The sequence below is a fragment of the Python bivittatus genome, unplaced genomic scaffold (genome assembly GCF_059951505.1).
Source record: "Python bivittatus isolate LINGU-HERP-01145 unplaced genomic scaffold, Pbiv_v1 ctg000580_np1212, whole genome shotgun sequence".
NCBI classification, from domain to species: domain Eukaryota; kingdom Metazoa; phylum Chordata; class Lepidosauria; order Squamata; family Pythonidae; genus Python; species Python bivittatus.
In genome coordinates this window covers 16,504,497-16,531,382 of record NW_028277087.1, presented here as the reverse complement: position 1 = coordinate 16,531,382, position 26,886 = coordinate 16,504,497, and the positions used below count along the sequence as shown (strand labels likewise).

Here is a 26,886-nt window from a genome sequence, read left to right as displayed (position 1 = left end):
ACGCTTTGCTCAGCCTCCATACAAAATATGATCTTCTTGTCCCTTTCTGTGGCAGATAATGAGCATGTATATATGGAATTATCCCAGAAGCTCTACAAGTACTGCCCAAAAGAATGGAAGAAGGAAGCGAGCAAGGTAGGGGTGCCATTCTGGTTTCATCTTTGTGGTCAGGAGGATTGAAGTAGGCAGAAGCTGCCCACTTACGCCACATGCTTGCCTTTCTTTGCCATTGCTATGGCTAGTAGGTTATGCACTCTAGCCTAATTCACCTCCCCCCTTATGTTATGTGTGGGGCAGCAGCAGAAGGGCCGCCTGACCTCAGTGTCATGTTCTCTGATACACACGCATAAGTGCGGTGTTGGGGTTACTTCCTGGTGATGGCTGTGCCACAGTGAGCATCTGGAAGGGAAAAACACAAGCTGCTGTTCAACTTCTGGAGGCAATTTCTGCAAGAATTCAAACTCCAAAATACTGAATGTTCCTGGCTACAATGGGGCTCAGTTGAAAAAACAAAAACAAAATGTGCCCCTGAGCCACAAGCCCAGCAATAGCCTCTTCTGTAGATGCATCAGAAGAAGTAAGAGCCAGCATCCTTGGACATCTGTGACCCTCACTGAGATCGTATCAACCCTGGAGCGTCATAGTTGTGCTGTTCCTGTTGCTGCCCATATATCTGCACTGTCTTTGGAAGCAAGCAAAGAACTGAGAAAATTGCAAAATTAAATCTCTGCATGCCTTGTCCTCTTCCTATCTGGGATGATGATGGTGATGAGGATGATAATGATGGTGATGATTTAAACTTGTATGCCACCAGATTCTCAGTGACTCAGCAAAAGAATGGGCAGCAGCTAGAAGGGGATTTGTTCAGGAAAGGGAATCCTCTGAGCATCTTTCTCAGCTACCTTCACCAGCTTCATCTCCATCATGGTCTCCTTCAAAAGGATTTGAATTAGCTCAGAGGACCCCAAGTTTTTTGGCCAATGGGCATAGGTCAATTCTGAGAGCATTACCCCTTCACAAAAGGACAGCCATGCTGGTGGCACAGAAAGCAACAAAAAAGCAGGCAAGGGTGTCCACTCGAGGGTTTATTATATCTGACACATCTTGAATTTTAGAATAACCTGGACTACTACTTTGGAGTAGACTCAATTAAGGCAAAACAGCAATTAACATTCCTTGAAGAAAGCAACAGTAAAGAAATGGAGATAAATTAGCCTAGGCTGAGTTGTGATCCATGACATCTTTTTGTAAGCCCTGCCCTTCCTGGTGTCCTGGAGATGGACTTTTGAATGTCAGATGAAAAGCGCCATTTCTGGTTTTATAGTGGGGTGGGGCTTCTGGACACCAGTGTACAAACTCCACCCATTCCACTTCTGGTGAAGCCAGCCCTGCCCTTCCACCATACATAAGAATCATAGTGAGGGATACTCATGAAAGTAGTTATGGCGTGAAGCCTGAAGGGGCTGCAGGAGAGTGTCCTGAAGGCACATTGGTGCTGCTGGGCACTGCACTGGGGCCCCATTGTGCCCACTAGTCTTACGTTAAAACAGCCAGCAGCTTTAATTTTGCCTCAGAGCCATTTTAAAGACCCTCCAACTTCCTTTTTTCAGAGCAAATAAGATGCTAAATACAAAGAAGCTAAGTAATCTGCAGTTGATGGGCAATTTTCTAAGAAATAAAGTATTGACAAAAAGTACTCCATTCTCCAATTCAGCATTTCCTTCCTTCCTTCCTTCCTTCCTTCCTTCCTTCCTTCCTTCCTTCCTTCCTTCCTTCCTTCCTTCCTTCCTTCCTTCCTTCCTTCCATTGCACTTGATAGTTGATGGACAAACTATTATAAGCAGTGTGTTCCTGCACGTTTTTCCCCAATCTCCTTGGCAAAAATGATTGCAACTTAGCCAGCTCTGTCCCTCTTGCTTTCTAGTTGAAGATCATCATTTGTGTAGATGATTGTCAGTACTATCAATGGTATCCTCTGAAGGCTGGTAATTTGGGACATGAGTGAGAGATTGTTGCAGATGGCCATCTTAGCAGCCACTGTAGGAACAGAAGGTGGACTAGATAAACTCTTTGGACTGATCCAGCATAGCTCTTTTTATGGCCTTTGCTCAACCTGGAAACTGACACTTGTATTTGCTGCTTGCTGCAGGGTATAGACCAGTTTGGTCCCCCGATGATCATTCACTTTCGAGTGCAGTATTATGTGGAGAATGGTCGCCTGATCAGGTAAGTTTCAGGAAGCCAGACTGCCCGGAGTAGTGGGGACCTGTATTCATCAGAGAGTCCTATCCAAAGCCTTGATACTAGAGCAGTGTTGTCCAAACTTGGCCACTTTAAGATGAGTGGACTCAACTCCCAGAATTCCCCAGCCAGCCATGCTGAAGTCCACTCATCTTAAAGTGGCCAGGTTTGGACAACACTGTACTAGAGGATTGCAGAAAATAAATATTGGCTCCCAGAATTGTCCACGAATTAAAGAATATTTTAGCTTATTTATCACTGAGTTCATCTTTCTGCCAGGAAATCTGGAAAGAAGTAATCCCAATATATGGAGGTCACAGACTGGGAAATGCTGCACTGACATAGTACCAAATCTTTAGCATTGGGACTCTGAGATTGGCCTGATGTTTCCATCCAGATAATTTGTCCTATTTAACTATTTAAAATATCTGCAGGCTGCCCTTAAGGATGAAAGCCCTCTCAAGGCTTATCGAAATTCGATAAAGTAGTAAAACAGTGTATATTAATAAAATGAAGAAACATCAGCAAAGTAAACATTAAACCAAAAAAGCAATGATAAAAATTAAAATTCACATCAGCAGGGTCATCCACAGCAGGGTGTCAACATGTAGAGGAGAACTGAGATGCCCTTGAAGAAAATGTGCAGCGGCCTAGGAAAATGTGAACTTAGCCTGGGAAAACAGGAAGGTGTAAGAAAGAAACTCAGGAGTGTCCTGCCTTGATTGTCTTTGGTTAAGAGGGAGGGATGGGCAAACACTATCCGGCTTTCAAGATCCTATTATCAGTGTTTCTCAACCTTGGCAACTTTAAGACATGTGGACTTCAACTCCCAGAATTCCCCAGCCAGCCATGCTGGCTGGGGAATTCTGGGAGTTGAAGTCCACATGTCTTAAAGTTGCCAAGGTTGAGAAACACTGTGTTATATCGATAGAATAGAGTTCTGCTATTTCTTATAGTGTCTGTTTCCTGACTTGGCCTACCTCAAAGGGCTGACACAAAAAGTCAAAATGGTGACCTCAGGGATGTGGTTGCAGCTGCCTTCTTGATTTTTTTGGCCCCCAACCCCTCTCTCCCCTTGGAGATGCCGCTACCCATCAGACTTAAGGCATTACTAAAGGTTTGGGAGAATAATATTAATCCATATTCCAGCACATAAATCAGGCAAAATATACCATTAAACCAGGGATAAGAGTGAGAACGCTCTGCCATCAAGCATCTAAAAGCTGCAAAATGAGACCAGCACACAGAGTATTCCCAGACAGCGTGCTCCTGATCTCTGTTTTTCTTGATGATTTGCTCATTTTTTCTTCTCTGTTGTCTCTCCTCTCATCTTCGGCCAGTGACCGAACTGCACGCTACTATTATTACTGGCATCTGAGGAAACAAGTCCTGCGCTCTCAGTGCATGCTGCGCGAAGAGGCCTATTTCCTCCTGGCGGCCTTTGCATTGCAAGCTGACCTGGGCAATTTCAAAAGGAACAAGCATTTTGGGAAATACTTTGAACCCGAGGCATACTTTCCTGCTTGGGTAAGGGCACCTTCCAAGACCATGTTCTTGCCTTCGAGGGCACGTTCTTTGTTTACTTTGAATGCTGAAATACAAACCAAGTCTGTGGTGGTGTTGGGGTCAGACATGCTTGGAACCATTCCAGGCTGCAGGTGTTGTTTCAGTACAGGTAGTCCTCACTTAATGACTATTCATTTAACGATGGTCCAGAGTTACAGCAGCCTTGGGGAAAGTGCTTTACAACCCCCGTGATCACGTGATCGCAACTGGTGACCTTTTTTGCAACAATTGTTAAGCGAATCATGTGGTTGTTAAGCAAATTCTGGCCGAAAACATGTCCATTGGGGAAACTGGATTCACTTAAGGACCATGTGATTTGCTTAACGACCATGTGATCACTTAACAACTGTGGTGATTCGCTTAATGACTGGTGTAGGAAGGTCGTAAAATCAGCTCTGATTTGCTTAAAATTCTGATCACTATAGTGGTCAGATAGTGAGGACTACCTGTACAGAGTCAGCCAGTGCCCCCCATCAGCTGGGAGAAATGCAGAAGGGCACACTAGGCCTTTCCTGCCAGAGCTAAGCTGGTTTTTGCAGAAATTTGGCTGTTGAGTTTCCTCCCTGCTTAGTTTTTGTAATGGTAAAAGGGAGGGAGGAAGTATGGCTGTTTGATCAATTTTGCTGTTGATACATTTAACCATTTCAAGGAATTATGAGACTCAATAGCACCTGTGGAGAAGGCAGAAATATCAAAGGAGGTAGCCCCAGTTGACCAATTTTATAAGATGTTGTATGGCTTTAAGATCAGCTGGACAAGAACTCAGAAGCTATAGATAAGGGTGAGATGTGAGGTGTAAAATTGGCTTTCAGGCTTCCTGGCCTTCCCCAAGAACTTTGGAGGCATGTTGCAAAAAATTCTAGAAAAAGCTAATTTCAGACGTGGCATTGTTGAGGCCTGTTGGATCTCTGTGAATTGAGCAGACATTATAAAGCAATGTTTCTCAACCTTGGGAACTTTAAGATGTGTGAATTTCAACTCCCAGAATTCCCCAGCCAGCATGGCTGCCTAGGAAATTCTGGGAGTTAAAGTCCACCCATCTTAAAGTTGTAAAGGTTGAGAAACATTGCTATAAAGAAAACTAGGGCTTCCTTAAAACAGTGCTTGGCAAGGGAAACTTAGTGATAACAAATGAGCTGTGCTTCTGTGGGGGCACAGTTTGAAGATTATGAATGTAATATTTTGGACCTTATTTGTTGAAGGAATTGTCCTAGGGAGGAACAAGGTGCAACTTGCCTTACATCACCCTGTCCATCTAATCAAGTTCAGTTTGGTACTATAACAGCAGTTATCCAAATTTATAGGAAGGGACTTTTCCCATCACCTGCCACCTTATCCTTTTGACTAGAAATGCCAGGAATTCAGCTGGGATATTCTACAGGTGGTCCATTCAAAGTTACGATGGCACTGAATGAGGGGGCCTTATGATGAGTCCTGATAGTTGCAGCCATCACAGCCTCCCCGCAATTACACAATTGCGATTTGGGTGCTTGGCAACCAGCTTACAATTATGACAGTCGCAGCATCCCAGGGTCACATGATCACCATTTGCGACCTTCACTGCCAGCTTCCAACAAGCAAAGTCAGTGCGGAAGCCTGCAGGAGGTCGCAAATGGCGATCACTTGACTGCAGGATGCCGCAACTGTGCAGGATTTGCCTAACAGCAGCAACTGGGACTGCTGCAACTGCCGTCATAAGTCAGCATGGTCACATGACATTGTGCTTTATGACTGCTTAGCAATGGAGTTGCCAGTCCCAATTACCATTGTCAAGCAAGGATTACCTGTATATGGAAAGCATGTGCTCTGCCACAGAGCTATAGCCTACATTAAAGCCTTGTGTCAGAAATGTCAATTTTATAGGGGCAGCAGCCATTCAAAACCTAGGGAACAGAATGTTCTAGAGCCTCTGGAACGTTCTGTTCCCCCTCCAGACCGTGTGGAACCTCCTGTGGACTGTGTAATTCCAGGCAATGCTCAGCAGTTTCCAGAAGTAACTCCTCTGAATCAAAAGTAGTTTAAATGTCCCAGGTGTGGTATTCCAAACAAAACCTCCTCTTTTAATTTTGTCTTCACAATAAAAAACTCCATTTGGAATGACATGTCTGGGATGCTTCAAGCTGCTTCCAAAATTCTGAAAACCATCATAGGAAGATGTTGATACAGTAGCCAAGGTCAATTGGTGGTGCTGTATGAGGAGAGAATGTGTGGAGGGCGTGATGTGTGAGAGAGTGGTAGATCCCTTCTGTGTCAGGTAGTGGGGCCTCATGTGCTGCTCTTGCTTCAGAGGCAAGATGTTCTTATTTAGATGTTTGATTCCTGGTCCCGGATCATAACTTATCTCAGCTGCATGTTTGTCCCTAGGGAAGCAAGTAATTTGGACATTTGGCTGTGCTCTTTTAGGGTGGTCTAGTTGTAACCATATCAAAGGAATCATTCATTGTTGCAGGAAGGGGAGGTACCCTGCTGTTACCCATGTTTCTGAAATAATTGTATGAGCTGGAGAGTAATGAGTGAAAAAGAGCAAATTAGGGCCCTTGAAATGAGAGTACATGCTTGGGGTTGAACAGTAGTGATGGGATAACAGGAGTTTGTGAGTATGTCAAAATACCTTCTCTGGCTGAGTCTTCTGGTGCTGCTGTGTGATTGTTTGTGGCTGGCAATGCTTCAGCTGGAATGTTTAGCAGTGGCGGGTGCAGCAGCTGTGGGCATCCCCAGAATAGATTCTAGTTATAAAGAGAGGGTGATGTCATGGGGAACGCATAACAGAGACATTCATGGCTGCTTGGTGCAACACGGAAACATGGGTGGAGGAGGTAGAGAAAGAGGCAATTAACTGTTTAATTGCCCTCAATTTGCCTGACCTAAGGGGGAAGGAGCCAACTTTCCAAATGTTGGCCCATCTACACATTGTCCTTGAATTTACCATCACGTAGCTATGTGCACCCAGACAAATATATCTGAATAATCATAATTTGCATTCCTCTGTAGAGATTGGGCACTTTTTACAATTTACATCCTACCTTTATTCCAAGAGCTCACAACAAAATATATACAGTACATCATCCAATTTTATCTTTGCAACAACCCTGTGAAGGAAGTTGAGCTGAAAGATCATAACTGACCCAATTTCTGTGATTTTGGTAAATTTAAACCTGGATCTTCTCCGGCCTAGTCCAGTATTCTAACCACTGTGCCATTCTGACTCTGGTATGTTGCTTCTGGCAGGGATCTCTAGAGCCCAAATAGAGTCCTAGGCTTTTGCTCTCTTGGTGAATGATTTGACTGTTGCATCAAACCTAGAGCTGTGCAGAAATCACCTTCTTCATGGTATGGAGTCCTAAGATTCTTTACATGATGAATATTTGATTTTTTTTCTTTTACTCCAGCCAAAGAAAAGTTGATGGGACATGTCATTTTATTATCCTCGCTTGACAACAGCTTGGATTGAACACAATCTACTTGTTTACCACTTGGTCCTATGAAGCATATGTTTTCCCATGAAAGATCCCAGATCCCATGATCTTACCTCAGTTGCATTGAAAAAAGAGGATCATTAAGGATCCTCTTTAGCAGACATTTGTCAGAAACCTTGGAGAGCTTGCTATCAATTGAAGCAGATAGAGTTGGGGTAGGTCAGAGGACTCGAAGGGTTGGAAAACACTTTGGAATTTTGAGAGCATGCTGTGGGCATTCTTATACAATAGATGCCAACCAGCTATGGAGCACTGATCTGTCAGAATACTACCTACCACTTCGTCTGCCCATGAGTCTTTTTTTCTGGCTAGATGGACACAGTTCCATATAAAGCACTGGGATGCAATCATTTATTACTTGAATTTTGTAAAAAAAACAAAAACAGAAAGTTTATGGGGCCCATTTAGATTTTTTTTTCTATGTAAAAGGCTAAATGGAGTTGGGAGCCTGGTAGGCATTAAGGAAATTGTTGGTGGACAGATTGGCATCTCCTTTGTGTTTTGTTGCAGATCCAAAACCTAGGCCAACCAGTGGTCTTGACTCATTATAAAGCACTTTTTAATTAGTGATTAAATCTTATTATTGTTTAGTTAAATTTTAAGTATTATATTATTTAATACATTGATTGTCTCATTTTTCTCCTTGTCCACATGTCCATAAACATTCTCACCAGAAATTCCTCCCACTGTTGCTTCTTAGCATGTATGAATTTGGGAAAATAGCAACATGAGATTATTTGATTCAGTGCATGTGACATAAATTCTTACTTTCATGTTCTCCTTGAAGGGTCAGTTATGTTTGAAGCAGATCTTGCTGTCTGTTGGAAGCTACAGCCAACCAAATGGGCTTTGAAGTTCCATACATTCTTCCCCCCAAAATTAGATTAGCTCCATCCCTTTTGACATTCCGGGAGTCCCTCAAGACCTGGTTATGTCACCAGGCCTGGGGCTCCCAGGGAACCGGAGACATGCTTAGATGGCTCCATTGCTGAAGTGGCTATTCTTATTCTCTCTTTGCCTAGGATTTGTATATTTAGTTTTTATATTACTTATCATTTAATACTGATTCTTATATTTTTATACTGAGTGTTTTATATATGTGTTGTTTTATTGGATTGTTGTACACCACCCAGGGTCGCTTTTTATGAGACAGGTGGCCATACATATTTGATTAATAAATAAATAAATATGCCCTAATTTTGGATGGTGCAAAATTTGGGTGAGTAGGAGGCAATTTCACCAAATTCTTTGATAGGGAGATGCAAAAGAAAATCCTTGGAATGTTCCCTCTGGAGAATTTAGAAGTTAAGTCCAGTTGCCATGACTCAACCTCCAGATAATTCCACCTGGATGACTGAGAATCTTCATCAACAAACAAAACAACATTGTTAGTTTGTGCCTGTGAATAAAGAATGTGATGTGCTAAGAAAGTGAGAAGTATTGGCAAGCAAACCCATTGTTCCTTCCACAAGGTGAAAATACTAATCAATGCTAAAATGACCTCATAATTGCATCCCAAATTTTCCATCCTTTTTTTTTTTTTTTTTAAGTAGCAGAAAGAGGAAGGAGTAATTTCACGGAATATTTTGCAGGACAGATTGGGAGGGAAAGTCTAAAATGCAACTTTTAGAAATGAACAGTCAGGACTTTTCTCTGTTATTCCAAGATGTATGATATGGAATGATACACTAAGTTCCTGGAAGGCAGATTCTGGTGTAATATTAGGAACACTTCATAACAGTAAGAATAGTTGAACAGTTACTCAGAGAGGTGATGAATTCAAGGGCCAACTGGCCAACTCATCTTGGACTCTTTCTGGGAGGATTTGCATTAAGGTGATAATTCAGTGGTAGCAAATGAGCTATTGGATACCGAAGAGAATAGGTTCTATCTCTGTTGTCTCTATGAGAAAAAAGTAGCAGGTGCTGGAAAGATGTCTCCTGGTTTTTGTAGACCAGCCTGGTGCCCTGCAGATATGTTGGGGCTACAGATTCAGAATTCATAGCCAACAATTCTTTGCCTATGCTGACTTGGGAATTCTGAGAGTTGTGGCCCCAACACATCTGGAGGATGACAGAGAAAATTGATCTATCCAGCCTATTATTGTTTATGGCAATGGGGCGCATCAGCATAAGGCAGTTTCATGCATCAAGTGCCTGTCATGAAACCTTCCTTCAAATATTGTGCAATGGAAACATGGTTTGATAGCTTTTCTAGTAGGTGAACTGACCTTTTTTCATGTTCTGCCAACTCCCAAGATAACTGTCAGTGTAAACTTGCCAGGTAAGAAGATAATAACCTCTCAACAGTGTTGACTCACTGTTTCCATTTTAAGCCACCTCCCCAGGAGGGTTTTAATATCTCCTCTGCTTTGCTTTGTTTTTGAATGCTGTGGATGTCAGCTAGTACATACAACCCTGGAGGACAGGTCTCTTGGTCTTGAAGGCTGGGGGCTGCATGCTTCCAAATATCACTTGCAGGGGAACAGTGGTGGCTGATGGGTATATTTTCATCTCCTGCTTTCAAACTCCTGGAAGTTGGCCACTGTAAGAAACAAAATGCTGAGTTAACACAAGCCTTAGCCTGATTCGACAGGGTTGTTTTTATATTCTTCACCTCTTGGTTTTTCTGAAATAAAACATCTTTTAATGCCTGAAAACATCCCAGGAAATGCATCAGCACCATTTTCATTGCCTCCAAGACCTCTGGAGAGGGGAAGGCTGCAATCAGTGTGAAGGGGGATGTCTCCTGGCTATGCTAATGATGGCTGTGGTTTTCTCGGCTGCTGTGTATTTTAATATTTGTATATGTTTCTGTCTTTTATTTTTGGAACACTGTCTACCATCCAGAGTCATATACATTGACTAAATAAAGAAAGAAATAGTTGAACAACTAGGTGCCTGGGAGTAGGAACCCATACCCTAATGTTTAATGTGCATTCTTCTTCTTGACAGGTGGTGGCCAAGAGAGGAAAGGATTACATCCTGAAGCACATCCCCATCATGCACAAAGACCAGTGTGCTCTGACCGCCTCTGAAGCCCATCTCAAGTACATCAAGGAAGCTGTTAGGCTGGACGACGTAGCTGTCCATTATTATAGATTGTACAAGGTATGGAGTGAGGCTGAAGCAAGTGTATCTTGGTGTGAAGTGACCACTGCTGGGCAGTTTCTAACCTTTTTATGGGATGATGCCTCCCAGTCATAATTTTTAAAAATTTCCCTATCATAAGATTCTTTCACATCATAAAAATAAAATGAAAAATAAAATAAAACATTCTTTGGATGTAGGCTTAGAGGCACAATTTAAATTGCAAGTCAAGGAGCTGCAGTTTTTTATAGCCCCTTTTTAAAAAATGGTGATAAATGTGTGATAAATTCTAAAGCTGTGGGCCTTATGCTGTCTGGCAGCTGAGATTCAGGAGGATGTTACCTGGATTGGTGCTGACTTTGTTGGATGCAGTCATGATCCTTCAGTAGTTGCTCTGCAAGCAAATGTTTGAAACGTTTCTCAAAATGACAATGGGAGTGTGGATTATGCAGTGAGTTGAGCAATGAGCACTGCTCAGAGGACAGATAGGTTAACAATAGGAATAGATCAGAATTAATCTCTCATCTGGCATTTAAGAAAATGTGCTCCCCAGGTCCTGATCCAGAGAGTGATATGTTCCTTTGCTGAATATTTTTCCAATAATTGAGATGAGCAAACCTTGCGCTGCCCAATAGCAACATGAGTTCCACTTTGCAAAAACTGTTGAAAGTCATTGGGATAAAATCCTCTCTAGGGCCTACCTTTTGCAAATCCAAGTGCTCCACTATGGATGTCTTACTTGTGCACATCCCAAATATTAAAGCCAGGACTGGAGACAATCTCAGATTGTTTATAATGACACAGTATATGTTGGAGTGGATTTTTCTAGATATTGAATTAGGCTGTGCAATCTTTTAAGAGTCCAGAGCTACCCCATTTAGAGTGATACATCCATTGCTCAGTTGGCATTCACTGAATTATTGTTGCCCCAAGAAGCTGTTTAGTTGCTTGCACAGCAAAGTTGACCCTACTTGAAGGTGGTGTAAGATTTTTATAGGCCACCTGCTTTTATATTCTTTTATGAGCTCTTAGAGCATGCATTCAGTGTTACCAGTTGACCATCTTAGTTGCTGTATTTGGGTATGTTCAAATACAGCTGTAATCATTAAATGGAGCTTCTATCTGCAAAGGAGTGTTCTTCCAAATACCAGTTGTTTGTAGAGAACAAGCAGGAGATACTGTCCTATGTGTGAGTTTCCCAGAAACATCTAGCTATTCTGTTAGAAAGCAAGATCAGCTAAGCCTTCCCTCCAAATATCCCTCCAAAGCAAAACAAAGGTACAAAAACCCTCCAGGCTGAAAATGCTGATCTCACCTATTCAAAAATAATTTTGCAGGTAACAGAGGGATGATGCTCAAAGAGAATGGATGTAGTCCATGAGCTGTGGGTTACACACCTCCATCTCTATCCTGGTCTTCCTGGGGATTGTAGGGTTGTGGTCCAACCCAACTGCTGCAGTGCTAAAAAGCTCAAATTCTTCTTTCATTGGGTCTTCATATAGGAATGCTTCTTTTCTCAATCAGCCAGTGTAAAGATGTATAGCTCATGGTGTCACTGATATGTCAGCCCAATGTGTTATGTGGGAAAATAATGCAAATGTATTTTCTCTCTTCTAGGACAAGAAGGAAATTGAGGCTTCCCTCTCCCTTGGGCTTACCACAAGGGGAATCCAAATATTCCAGGTACACGTTTCCATAACTGACTTATTGGTATAGACCATTTGGTTGCTTGTCCAGACATGATTGAGGCCATTTCTTTTTTAGTATTTTGGCAGAAGTGCACAAGCTATGATCCCAGAGTCTTATATAATTCCTCAAAGCCTTAGGTGTGGGCTCAGAAACCTCCAAAACTACTTATTTTAAATCTGAAAGGAGAAAAGTATTAAATGCCTGATTCAAGAACAATGATATTACGTGAGTTTAATTTTAAAATGAAATAAAATTATTTTTTTGGTTCTGCCCCCCCATACCATACTTTCCATGCACGCTCAAAGCTCAAGGGTGGCCCTTCATCTGCAAAATGTTGACTGCTCCTGCTGTTGAACTGAATCTTTTTTTGCAACAGGGTAGGGGAGCAGGAAGATGTTTCTAAGCCTAGTTTTTGCAAGGCAGGTGCTTGAAAAGTGCTCCAGAGTGCTATCTTCATGGTGGCACAAGAGCCTTCTGCTCAGTACAAAGTTTTTTGTTAAAAATACTGTTCTTTGAACCCAATTCTGCAGAGCTCATTATCTGAGTGAATAAAACATTTTGAGTCAACAGTCATAAATTTCATTGGTCAAATTCTGTAGTCTCATATGCAGGTTTAACCTAAAGCGTGAACCAGTATGATGTTGCGATTAAGATGATGGATTAGAAGGTTCAAATCCACCCCCATTTATGGAAGATGGCTGGATGATTTGAGCTAGTCCCTCTCTTTTAGCCCAACTTACCTGAAGAGCTGGGAATGGTTGTTTTAGGGAAAAATTGGAAGAGGGTATTTATGCCATCTTTCATTCCAAGAAGAAAGAAATAATACGGATGGATGGATGGATGGATGGATGCTGCTTTCTGCATTATTTTATGCCCTGTTGGTAACTGAGTGGCCAAAAGTCCCAGATAGTGTTCAGCTAGTTGGATGGCTTAGGGAGGACTTTCTATAAGTTCCAGGTTTGGTCTCTAATGGAACTAAATGAAGATGTTAAAGAACAAGGCTGAGAAATGGATCCACTTGATGAACTGGAGAAGATGCTGACTCAATGAGCATAATAACCTGTCATTCATGATGTAATTTCAAAATACTGATAACAAAATTATTTATTTATTTATTATTTATTTGCTAAATGGAGAGGAAGTTGAAGAGAGAACGGAATAGCAAAGAGAAAGAAAGGGAGAGGGAGAGAGAGAGAGAGATGAATAGGTTCTTCCCACTTTGGGCCCCAGCTCCACCCTCACCAGCAATACAGTCTCATTAGATTATCCCTAGGGTAATGTAGCCCTTAACAGAAAAAAAAAAGATTATCTGCCCAGTCTAATCAGTCAGCCAAATCAGCATGAAACAGTACCCTGTATGCAATGTGACAAGCACCATGTCAAGCAAATCATTCAGAAACCTCCATGCATCAGCTTAGTGCCCAGTGTTTCTTTTCGACTTATGAGATGAAAAATAATGGCTAATGCCATGAGCAGGGCATATTACTTCAGTTTGAAAACCATACACTTTCTAAGATAATGGGACTGCAATCAAGTTATCTTTTTTTTTCCTTCTCTCTCTTTCAGAATGTAAACAATGAAAGACAACTGCTGTATGACTTCCCTTGGACAAATGTAGGAAAACTTGTATTTGTGGTGAGTAGGAAAATCCCAAAGTTGGACTCTATATTGAAGATGTTTTGATACCATATATGATATGACAAACACTGTAAGGTAGAAACAACCAGAGAGAGAACTTCAAGAAAGCTATACAAAGCCAAGCTAAACAGAAGCCTCTGTGTGTTGGTGGACTTCTGCATATGTCACTTGTCTTCGCAGGGCAAGAGGTTTGAGATTCTGCCTGATGGCCTGCCATCTGCTCGCAAGCTCACCTACTACACTGGCTGCCCCTTGCGATCTCGGCACCTTCTGCAGCTCCTGAGCAATAGCCACCGCCTCTACATGAACCTGCAGCCTGTCCTGCGGCAGATCAGGAAGCTAGAGGAGAATGAAGGTAGCAGTCCCCTTGATGTCAATTTGAGACAATAGATGCATTTCTGACTTCATGATAGCACCCAGTGTCTATGAAGCCACACACATGCACCATTATTTTGAGCCCATAGTTCAGTTGCCAGGTTCAGTATGGGTATTACATTCTTTCATGTATGATTCTTCCAGAGAAAAAACAATACCGCGAGTCCTACATCAGCGATGCTCTAGACCTTGATATGGATCAACTAGAGAAGCGTTCCCGGGCCAGCGGAAGTAGTTCAGGCAGCATAAAGCACAAGCGTCTCTCCCGCCACTCAACTGCTAGCCATAGTAGCTCCCACACCTCTGGAATTGAGACTGATCCAAAGCCCAGGGAACGGAGCACTGAGGAGGACTTCATGGTGGCTGCTGCGCATCGCCAGCTGAGAGCTTGCAGCTCTATGACCAGTCATGGTAGTTCTCACACCTCTGGAGTAGAAAGCAGTGAGAAGGAACGCCTGGAGGAAGACTCCTCTCAGGAGGATGGTAATTGTCCATATTTGGTCCATCCTTGATGATCTTGTCCCAGTAATGTAGGGTTTGGGTTTGTTGGTTTGTTTGTTTCCTGATTTGGTTCCAGAACATGGAATATGGTAATATTTTACATAGGTGGTAAATTTGTATGTGTACAGTACCTGTCCTTTATTTACTTTTTAGTAGATTTTTTTTTTGTATTTTCTATGTCTTTTTTTCTCTGTGCATTTTGGATTTATGTTAATTTAGGTACTCGATAATGTTTGTTAATCGTAGTTCAATAAAAACAATTAAAAATAAGTTCCAGAATATCAAGTTTAAAAAGGGATTATGAAACAAGTCTGGGAGCAGTTTTTCTCTGCTTGAGTCTCTGGAGACCTGCTGCCAGTTAGCATAGACTAGCCTTCTGATGTGCTGGCTGTCAACTCCCATCATTTCTCAGCAAGAAAGCCAACAGGATGCCACAGGGATTCTGGGTATTAGTCCAACACATCTACAGGGAACCAGGCTGGGAAGGCTGATATATATATATCAGGATTTTTCAAATTGTGTTCTGCAAAACCCTAGGCTTATATAAGAACTTGATAGAGTTCACTTGAACCCAGCCAATTTTTATCACTAGGGCTTTGCCTCTTGATCAGGGGTTCCTGGAACTTTTACAGTAATTAACAATTTCCACTGCCTGAAAAAGTTTGAAAACTCCTGATATAGACAGTGCTCAAGTAGAAGCACAAATAGCCTGACTCTGCATCCCTCTTCTGCTTTGGTTTCTACCTCATTATCTCTTTAACTACTATATTTCCTATTTCCCCTTTTATTAAAAATACCCAAAGCTGTATTCTCAAGAATAAAGAGCGGGAAATGCAAGACAACCAAAGCATACAGGCATTCTCCTGGTGGGTGTCAGGCTTTCTTTCTTTTTCTTTTCATTGAAACTTGGCTGACAGAAGGAAGTGATCGTGAGTGAAGAAATGTCCTGTGGAGGGCTGTTAATCCTTTCCATGTGGATTTCATCCTGTCCTACAGCTGGTGGGACAAAGAGCCTACAAGGAAAAGGGGTACACATTGTCTACCTCTGTTATTTCTCTGCACTTGTTTGCTGCCTCCCACAGCTGCTTTTCATTTTTGGAAAAAAAAGGCACCCTATGTCTTGTATTCCCCGTTTGTATTTTTTGGCCTAAAATGTTAAAAAGTAGTATTCTATTGTCCAGATTCCCCAAATTTATCTGTAGCTCTTGTGCAGATGAGATGATGCTTTGTTGTAACCACAGTCTTGTCAATGTAGCCATTCCAGCTCCTCCTCTCACCTGACATTTATTCTCCCTTTGTTTCAGAAATAGAAATGCTGGTTGATGATCCTCGAGATCTTGAGCCAACAAGCGAAACATCTCTGGATGATGTCAACCCTGATGTCTGCATTTACATCACAGAGGACATGCTGATGGCCAGGAAGTTTAACGGACATTCGGGTAATATACCTGAGTTTATTGGAAGGAACAAAAGAATAACAATATTCTTTTTATTTCTATTATAAAGGTTCGGAGAAGTGCACACATGTATATTACATGCACATAACAATTATTAATGGTAAATAAGAAGTAGCCATTCATTTCAAGTTAGCAATTTCCAGGGGAATAGCTGCATCAGTCTTAACTTTAACATCTTGTATTTAATATACCAAATTGTGCCATAGCAGGACGAATTTTGACCACCTTTGTTCAAATAATTTTCAGGGATCTGTTAGGACTGCCTTCTCCAGCCAGGATCCTCCAAAAGTGGTGGGCTTCATCTTTCATAATCCCCAGTTAGCATGACTCATGATGGGTGAGCTTTATGGGAATTGAAGTTCTACACATATGGAATGCACCTAGTTAAGGAAGATTGTATTAATTCCATTCACTCATTGTTGTCATACTTCAAATTCTGTAAAGACCAGCTAAAAAATAGCAGGGCCATATGATTTTACAATGCAGTACAGTACGAAAAGTGAACTTCAAATGTAGTGTATTCTGAACAATACTTACAGTACCATGAAAACTGGGTGATTATTATTGAATCATGAAAACATCTTTTGATTTTATCTTCTTGTCACCTAACTCAGGATTAGTTGTCAAAGAAGTGAATTCGTCTACTTCCAGCTCCTCGGAGACAGTGGTGAAACTTCGTGGCCAGAGCATTGATTCACTGCCACAGGTTTGTGAATTGTGATGGAATACCAAATCTTGCAGACTGAATGGGTGGATGGTTATGACAGAACATAACATTATAATGGCAGCTAGTCATAGCAAGGATGGAGGCAAAGCCATTGTTTTTGGAATGGTAGAAAAATCCTTCCCATCTTTCATCTGTTGCCTTTCAGGCATCTCATGTCATCATGCCACACTAGGCTAAAATGTAACTCAGTAGCTGGTAGATCAGTGTCTCATGATAATGCAATCTTTATCCTAGCATGTTGTGTGAACGACTATCACACAAAAACTGATTTGTTTGTTGAAACCAACATGAGAGGTGAATACGGCCATTGTGTTTTGTTAACCCAAGTTTACAATGTAGTGTATTGTTTGAACCCAACCTATGTGTTTGCTCAAGTTCCTTCTCTCCTTAGAGAAGAGGCTAAATGTGGGAAGAGATCATTCTTCTCCACGTCAAGTTCAAAGAGCATCAACAACAACAACAAAAGAAAAAACCAGGTTATTTTAATCAAGAGCAAATTGTATTTAAAGAACATACTAGCCATAGATAAAGGGAGTTGTTCCACGCAGCTTGAGGGTTTCAGAATGAGGAAGGGCAAATTAAACCTTTCCTTATTTTCTACAGACCATCTGCCAGAAGCCAAGGACCTCCACTGACCGCCACAGCTTAAGTCTGGATGACATTCGGCTCTACCAAAAAGACTTCTTGCGCCTGGCAAGCCTGTGCCAAGAGACAGCACAGAGTTACACATTTGGGTGTGGCCATGGATTGGCCGAAGAGGGCCTGTATTGTAATGGCTGTTTAGCTCAACAGTGCATCAATATCCAAAACGCTTTTCCTGTCAAAAGAGCCAGCAAATACTTTTCTTTGGATCTTGCCCATGAAGACGTTCCAGAATTTGTTGTCTGATGCTGTCACTGGGTGCTATAGCAAGACAACTCAGCCAAGTGTTTCCATTTCCAAAACCCCTTTCTGGTGTGCCATACAAGAATTTTCCCCTCAACTTTTTTCCCAGGATGCTAAGAAAATCAAGGCCTTGTAAACTGTTGCACTTTTATAAATGTTTGTCCTATATGTGGGTTCTTCAGCACCAATGTTTGCCATGAGGCGGAATTTGATTTGGATAAAATCAGTTGGATCTAGAAGACATGGTCTCTTCTTTTGAAAGCGGCCAACTTGGAGTACCTCTTGTCTTACAAGAAGGATGCACAATGTTTATTTTAAGTATAGATATATCTCTTTATCTGTATTTTTTTATTTGCTAATGGAAGCTCTAAGGCTTCTGAGCTATGCATACCGTAGATTTTTGCATCACCTTTGCAGTTCAGTTCTTCCCCTTGTGAGAATGTCAGTTTATTTCTTCTCTTTTCCCCCATTTGTTGTGCCATGTCAAGCCAAAGAAATGCACCCTCCAACGTGGGTGACTTCAAGACAAAGCTGTAAGCAATAACTAACCCAAAGGACATCTGTGTAGAAAAGTTGCTCGGAAGATGAAAGCAACTTGAGATGCAATTAATCCATCTTGTGATCTTCCCCTTCACAAAAAAAAAAAAAAAAATATGTGAGCTTTGATCCAAATGGAACCTCTGTGCTATTTTGTAAAGTTTACCAAAAAAACCCAAACCAAAACAAAAAAATCCCAAAATAGATGTTAGGTGGTTTGGGAAACTTTCTGGAAGCTTTGTTGTTTCAAAGGTGGGGGGGGGGAACCCTTAAGAAAATATGAGGATGTAGCAATAGGATTTGCTGACCAAAGTACCTTAAGTTGAGAGAGAGATTGAGAGAGAGAGAGAGAGCATGCGCGCGAGAGAGAATATAAAAATATGCACATTGCAGAAAAGAGTATATGTTTAATGTATTTTTGAAAATATAAAACCCATTTTATGTTTTATTTTAGTTTTGATTTCAGTGCTTTTTTAAAAAAAATTAACTAAAGCCTCTTTTCTTTCAAACTGCATGTATAGACAATTGTGTAAATGCAAATTTTACACATGGTTAAAAAAGCCTCTTTTTTTGCTGTTGAGCGTAATAAGGGGGAGAGTTGTTTCTGCATTGCAAGTGTTTCTGCATTCTGCTTCCCCACTCCAATAATGTAGTTCTTTTTTTCTTTAACTAAACTTTTTGCTTCCATGTATTGTATGTTCCTCTCTCCTTTATGGAAAGGGGGGAGATTTCTATCTTGTTCCAGTATTAGATCAATGAACAAATGTGACTTTCAAAAGGAATGCCCTGTTTTTATGTCTGTCATAGGTCGTGACAAAAGGTCCATCAACTGCCATCCTCCGATCACTAAAGAGCTGATCAACATGGGAACTTTTTTAGGGAGCCCCACTACATGGCTGCCAACTCTTGTCTCAATCCCTTGTCCAAGCACACTGATGTGGAAGGAAGGGGAAGGAATAAGTCCCAATAGAACAGAGATAGAAGAAAATGCTATCCAATAAATTTTCCCTGCAACGTTGAGGCTGGGTTCAGACATGTAAGGGAATGCGGGAAAGACCTCAGGAGACTGGGCAAAGAGATGCTGCCAAGGGAACAGTCAGATAAGAAACATATAGCTCATAGCTGGATAGTGGGTAGAGCAAGAGGCTCCTTAGTTTCTCCGGTGGTAAAGGAGATGGGGGGGCATTCCTATCTGGTTTATCCTGCGAAGCTGACATCAATCTTGCAAGTCTGAAAATACAGTTCTTCCCCCTCCCCATCTCCTTTACCACCTGAGAAACTAGGGAGGGTCTCTTGTGAGCCTCTTGCCCCACCCATTATCCATTTGCAGGCTATGCTGTCTCTTATCTGACCATTCCCTTGGCAATGTCACTCAAGGTCTTTCCCTCATTCCATTACAGCACAACACAATTCCTAGCAACTGCACAATGTGCTAAAGCTTGGTTAGTTTTAACCTTGATTATTTGTTATGATGACTTAGCATATTTCACAGCCCAGTCCCTTGTTTAGTTTATAATTGCTTTGTGCAAACCAAGGAATAGGTTGATTCAGTTACCAGTTAAGAGTGATGTATGAATCCAGCCACCCTGTACTCTTAGTAAAAGAGAATCCAGTGTAGCATTTTATAACTTAAAAAAAATGGATCATGACTAATTGCCCGTTTTTAGTAGATTAAAAAAAGAAATCTTTACATATTGCTTCTTCACTGTGGGCTTCAGGGTGCCAGACTATCAAAAACACGTCTCAATAACCAACACGTTCTCTTCAGTTCCTTCCCCAAGACAACTGAGGATTTGAATCTCCGCCAGGAGTTTCAAGGTCCATCTTTCCCTCCTTACCTCTCTACCATTGTGCTTTAGGGTCCCTTCACCCATTGGTCAGGTGCACAAGACTTACACTTAATGGACTATAATATATGCATACAAGAAATGCTTATTTTACTGTCAATGTATATACAGGTAATTATTTACAGTCTCCTGTAAAATGAAATATGCAAGTATGAGCTGCAGTGGACCACTTAGGTGGCAGCAGCTAATCAACCTTGATTGAAGCTAGATAAGATGGGACCTGGTTTGTGTTTGAATAGGGGCCCAGCAGAAATTCCAAGGCTATAGACTAGCCTGGTAGGGTGTAAAAATGTCCCTGAAAAAAGCGATGGCAGACCACTTCCATATTGTTCCCAAGAAAAGAACATAGACACTTCCATGTCATCACCAAGGCAGGAGCTCAACCTAAGGGAGATTTTGTCTTTGGGACCTGGAATTGGCTATGTCTTCCTATACTGTCAACATGCAATGGCAGAAACATTTGTGTGACTTTTTCTACTAGACCATAGTATAGTTCTCTGGAAGACCCTGATGCTTGTCAGTGTTCTAGATGGCTAACTTTTCTAAGCTGTGGTCCCAGAGTATCTGAAGGCTTTACGTGACTTGTGGATGATTTCTCCTTCTGGCATAGTTCTACCACTCTCAGGAGGACTTCCTGTATCAGAGGATAGCAGCCATGGACTTGTTGGTGGTTGAAAAGGGGCAGATTTGTCCCTCATCAGGAATTGTTTTGGTGGTACTATAATTTTCAGCCACTATATGGGGGAAAGCATTTACAATCAAAAAGATTCATAGCACATTGCCTTTTTTAAAAAAAACCAATATTTTTGTGAGATTTTGTATTCATAGCCATAGTATTGCCATATTTTGATACATAGTATTTTTCTAACTGAAAACATATCCTCCCCACACACATATATACAAATATACATATCTTTGTACATGTGTGTATGCATGCGTGTGTACACACATGCACACATACATACATATATATATAAATTATATTTTTATTTTTAAAAAGTCAGTACAGTATTTCTTTGCGGGGGTGTCAAAATTGGATAATTGGTATTCTGTTGGGCCAGTAAAGATCATGTAAATCAGCTGTTGGGATGATGACGGTGGTGGTGGTGGTACTGGTATGTGTAGCCAGCCTACGTGGAGGGCATCCAGTAGAGGACACTGGTATTTTTACATCGTTGATGAACTTGTTCCTGCTTCTTTTGGATAGGAATAGCAATGCCAAGATATTTTTCTCTCCATAAATTTCAGTTGGTTGACACAGCTTAGTGGTTGCCTACCTTCAGTGAAGCCTAGTGCCACGGGTCTTTATTTTGATAAACTTCTTCCTCTTATCTGGTAGGCCTTGTTGGGATTGGTGGATAATGCAAGCTTGAAGTAATGTGATATTGCCACGCGCTGTAGTGTCCTTTCTGCTTGCTAAACTGCTTATTTCATCATCTGGCTCACTGACAGGAGTGACTCATCCATATCTGGGGAAAGAAGGCTGTTCTTGAAAAGATATTTGTTGGAAAAGGATGATACCCATTTTCACAGTCTGAATTCCTTCAGCTGCTTGGCTTAAATTCAGATGGGTTCTCTTCTTTCACAATACCACATAGGTATATGTATAAGGATTGATCAGTTTCCCAAGTTTACCCAACCTTTTGCTTCATACACAGCAATAATAAAATGTGTGACACACTGGATAATCTAAGAAAAACTTCCAATTGTCCCAGCCGAAATGAATCCAGCCCAATTCTTGGATTGTGAATTGCTATCTAGAAGTTCATGTCTTGTTGTTTACCATCCCAAAATTCGCTATTGTTAATACTGGTTAATATCAATCTAAGGCTGTGTGATCCACAAATCTACATGCATTGTGAAATAACAGGAAATAACTGAAATCAAATAAAGACCCATGTATAAAGATAAATGAGGCTGGCCCGGTAGGAGAATATAGTACTAAATAAAACCATGTTACCATTCCTTTGGTTGTCTTAAACTTACGCCATTTACTACCTACCTGAATCTTGAGTTGTCTGCTTCAACAACACATTCCCCTTTTTGGTCTCACGCTTGTAGCTGATTTTAAAGATGCTCTCATCCAGAAGCACAAAAGCCAGGCCCATATTGTCACTGCTTTATTGTGTGGGGGGACCTCCCCAGTATCAGTGTCCTGTGTGATGAAAGAGATTTTGTGGAATGAGGCTGTTTCTTGGATGGATTCAAGAACAGTGTCACGCAGTACACTTATGTTGAAATAAAGCTTTTTCAGGTTTAGAAGCAGCAGAGATGGGAATGGCTCCCCAAATCATCAAAGTAAATTTAATTGCTTATGACATAAGGAAGGAGCAGTTGAAATACTGTAATGAGAGTATCAGCTAAACCCCATAAGACGCTGGCAAAAAATGATCACGTGAATCCACATTGTTTGAGAAATATACCAGTGAGTTTTCCTCATAATCAGCCTGACCTGATTCACAAAACGGAGAAAGTTGGTTTTTAAAAGAGCCAAGAAATATCCTGTATTTGGTGGGCTCCACAATACACATAGGGGCACTTTTCCCTTGTTGGTTGACAGACACTTTTGAGAGGCTTCTTCATTCAGAAGCTGACTTTAAACTTAAGAAAAATTGAGCCATGAGAAAAGAATTGTAAATTAGTAATTAATTCAATGTTTTGCTCATCTCTGTATCTAAAATCTAACCTTGGTAGCATCTCTAGTTATGTCAACTGGAAGACAAGAGGGTGAGCAAATATGGCAATCAAGAAATATACATAGGCAACAGAATAGAATCCTTTCCATCTTATTTCCCCATTAGAACTCTTCAGGTGCTTTTCCCCCTTCTCCATAAGTGGTTGCTTCCATTCATTCACACTTTTATAAAGGACTCCAACTTTCCTTGATCTATATATCCTCAAGATGTATGGATTAACACTCAGAATTCCTCAGTAGGCATGACTGTGGCTGAGAATTTTTAGAGTTGAAGTCTACACATCTGAAAGATGTCCAGGTCAGGGAAGGTTGAAGTAACCCCACCTAATAGCTATTGTTGATTCCAACTTGGGTTCAGTATCAGGGTAGCCCATATGCGAACGTGTTTGTGGGCAAGTAAGAGAGTGCGACTGCCATTTTGAAAAAGGGTATGCACCACTTTGTTGATGGTGTGCTGTGGCTTATAGCCAGGGAAGCTAGCAATCGTTTTTGATCAGTGCGTATGTCACACAAGGAACTCTTGCCAGGTGTGCTTTAAGCAAAAGGAGATTCAAAGAAGCCTTCAGTGTGGCAGATGTTGTCCAACAGGGCTGTATGATACAAGATTGTATTTTTATATGTAAAAATATATACTTTTGCATTTCTGGGAACTCTTTAGCGGGTATGGGGTGTCTGGCTTCCAATCACTGTTGCTGCTGGTTCACTTTCTGGCAACAACTGTTCCACAGCACAAGCGAATGACTTACTCCTTTCTATGAAAGGCCTTTCCTCTTGGACAGTGGAATGCAAGCAATTCAGCGAGCTCTAAGGAATGTAGCCAATGTATTTTGTTATGCAGAAAGTTTGTGGTGCGCCTTTTGTGGTACAGTTCTAAGAAATGACAATAAAAATCACCGTTTACATTGCTGTAGTTCTTCTGGTCTTCATTTGAATAGAATTACCAGCACTTATGAACACTGATGGTTAAGGGAAATTAGAGAAGAGAATGTGGAAACCACTGTGCTGTCTCCTGATGTTAGTGCTATAAGGTAGACCAGACAACGAAACAAATGTTGTATGGGTCTAAAACTACTTTTATTGGAATAACTATGGTAACAAAAACTTGCAAGCCTGAATGTGCTTTCTTCCTTCCTCTATCTTTGTGTGAATTAGGGAGGCTTTCTTGAATTTGTTGCTTGGGACGGATTCAAGCTGCGCTTGTCTGATTGCTACCTTGGTAACAGATCCTCCCTATGCTCCAAGGCCATTCTCTGTGCCCTCTACACCTCCAGCTTCAGGAACCATAGTTTCCTTGGTCAGTATGGCCTTTCACAAGAGATTGAGGAAGATACTTTAGAGGTGTAATGTACATTTCTGGGCTATTCTGGTCAGGCACTTGGTCAATTCTATTTTTCATTGCTGTTTGCTTTCAAGGGTCTGTGTGCCTGAACTGTTAAATAAGAGCTAGGTTATGAACCAAGAGACCTGGCTCAGGCAAAAGATCTTACCTGAGCGAGCTCTTCCTATGTTTGTGAGGGGCCCAGTGGCAGAACTATTTTGGGGACCTTCTCCATTCTTTTTTTTTTAAGTATTTATTAAAAGATGTTACATATATAATAAGGAATACATTCAAAGAAAAAATATAGTAAATGTGTAAAAGAAAAGAACAAACAAAAGATAGGAAAAAAAATAAAAGAACAGAAAATATGAATATATACAGTATATATATATATATAAAGAAGTGGCTTCCGATCTTCCTCTTGGCAATTATAAATTCAATTCTAATCAAACCTCTTTAAGATTACATCATGATTTCCTTCTTTCTATAACTTATTCTTTCCAATCATCAAAACCATAAGTCACAAAATCATTTTCTTCTTTACACAAAAACCCATAAGGAGTTTCCAGTCATTGATGATAGGAGACACCAATTTTCACACAGAAAGTCCAATCATTTATAAAATGCTGTTTTATCTTCACTCAGTATCAGAGTCTTAGCCCCCTGTAAATTAACTTCCACCAACATATCTGCCATAATCATCAGTCAATATAAGTTTTGGATATAGATGAAAATTTATATACAAAACAACTCCATTTCTTTTTTCATTCCTGCTGAAATAAATTCTTCCCCCAAATTTTTGTGACTCAAATATTTTATATCCTTTTTCCTAATAGTGTTTCTTGTAAGCAAATCACATCTTCTTTTAACTGTTTCAAATAATGATTTTTTTTCTTTTGAGCAGCATTTGCTCCAATTATATTCCATGTTATGCATTTATAATCCATAGTTACACCAAGATTTTAGAAAAATCAAGACCTGTAGTGCCTAATGTGGTAGTATCTTCAGTGTCCTGTTGTATTTGTTGTGACATTTGTTTAGTCACATCTGTCACTGTCACTTCCATCTGAATTTTCTCCAATTGTTCTTTGAATTTTCCCAGAAAATGTCTTGCTTTCTGCACAGAGTTCAGTCTGAATCTGTGCTGTTTAAAAGTAAAAATCACCTCTTCCAACTTATCCTATCTAAGTGGAATCTTTATCTGTTAGAGTTTGTCAAAATCCTTTTTCCTCTTCTAATTCCAAAAAGAAGGTGACTCACTGAGTGCCTTTATTCTTTCCTGCTAGTCGAAATATCTCTTTCAAGTTGTAAATTAATTGTATCTGAAAGTGTTTAAGAAAGTGTGGCTTTTGCAGGTCAAGTGTCCATAAAGGCTACACAGCAGTTTTGAGCACAATGGTAATCTTTTGGCTCCCAAGCCATTCAGCCCACGGTTGACCACAAGGAACTCAATTCCTGTGATCTCCATGTGAGGAGCAGCTATCCAGAGCACAAGTGGGTGATCTCTCAATCTCTCCTGCTCCGGAGAGAATTTCATCAGAACTTGCTGCCTAGTGGGCAGCTGACCTTCGCTGCGGTGCTATCCCCACTCGGAGAGATGCTCACAGGGATGCCTAACCCACCATAGGTCCAAGCCCTTCTCCTTATTGCAGCTGATGTTCTTCCAACTGAAGGGAATGCTCCAGTAATTGGGAGGTGAGGATCCAAAATGCTGAAATTTTGGTTTATATTTTCATTGATCAACTTAACATGCAAAATATCAACCCATATGATAATTTCAAATAATGAACTATATTTGGATGGAGCTCAGGGTGATTGCCTTACTCAAAGGCCCCATGGAACAGCCACAAAGTAGCTTTAACCAAGCTACAATTCCTCCTCAGTTTGGCTACACACACACACGAGAGTTCTACTGGCACACTTTCCAGAATTGAACAAATGACTGGTGGTTAATGTACACCCTTCGTTTAATTTAGGCTGCTTGATCTAGGGAGTCTAGCACCAGCCTTTGCCAGTTACAGTCACTGGTTGGATTCATACCGGGCTGCATGTTTCTCTTCTGTCTGAATAGTGGTTTGAGACTCAGGGAAAAAGGGTAGCCCTCAGATGGTAGATGGCATGTGGCCTTAATTTGGAGGCAAGGAAATGTAGGCGCCATTCTCAACATTAGGCTCCTGTTCCCTGAAGACAGATCAGATGAGATCAACTCTGGCTATAATAAAGACCATCATAAAAAAAAAAAAGTAAAAACACATGTCATGTAATAGAAAAAGTAGTACAATAACAGAGGTGGTAATATATACTGTAAAACACAAGAACTTGCTCCAATGTTAATTCATTAGGCTCTGCCATAATTTGCAAACAGTTGAACAAAACCTCGCCACATTTAGAGAGATAGTTGGGTTCTTATCTGAAAGTAAGTGTTTTAAATAAAATAAGTGCTTGGGGTATTTTGTTAATAGCAGGGATAGGCAGCAGAGAGGAGGATATCCCAATACCAAATTAACCAATACCAAATTGACAGCAAAGGACAGCATAAGCTGTTGATTCAATGGTACTGGCACCTCATGGACAATCTGCCACATGGAATTTTCTTGAATTTCCCTTCTGTAAGCAATGTAGGAATGGCATTAAAGCAGGCTAAGGTTAATACCCATCTGAATTTAAGAAATGTAATATGATTTAGGCATTGGGCTAGTTTTATTTTTACAAAAAAGTGATTTGCAAATATCTCTCTGAGGAGGGAGGCCTGCTCATTTTGGTCTTCCACATCCGATACCAGTTGCTTAACACAGAGTACCAGATACTAAGCTATACATACACAATGCTTCTCTGCACATAACAG

General features: G+C 40.9%; 1 protein-coding gene across 3 annotated transcripts in view; it reads left to right on the top strand.

Moving 5' to 3' along the window:
- FRMD6 (FERM domain containing 6) overlaps positions 1-23,625 on the top strand; it is a 59,148-nt gene extending 35,523 nt beyond the window's left edge. For all 3 annotated transcript variants that reach the window (XM_025171563.2, XM_088149674.1, XM_025171562.2), the window contains exons 4-14: positions 56-135; positions 2,150-2,226; positions 3,582-3,768; positions 10,238-10,393; positions 11,990-12,055; positions 13,628-13,696; positions 13,880-14,054; positions 14,219-14,557; positions 15,880-16,014; positions 16,647-16,738; positions 17,363-23,625. In XM_025171563.2, coding sequence (XP_025027331.2) covers positions 56-135; positions 2,150-2,226; positions 3,582-3,768; positions 10,238-10,393; positions 11,990-12,055; positions 13,628-13,696; positions 13,880-14,054; positions 14,219-14,557; positions 15,880-16,014; positions 16,647-16,738; positions 17,363-17,647 — 1,661 coding nt within the window. In that variant the 3' untranslated portion in view covers positions 17,648-23,625. The remainder of the gene's footprint in view (positions 1-55; positions 136-2,149; positions 2,227-3,581; positions 3,769-10,237; positions 10,394-11,989; positions 12,056-13,627; positions 13,697-13,879; positions 14,055-14,218; positions 14,558-15,879; positions 16,015-16,646; positions 16,739-17,362) is intronic.
- The last annotated feature ends 3,261 nt before the right edge of the window (positions 23,626-26,886 follow it).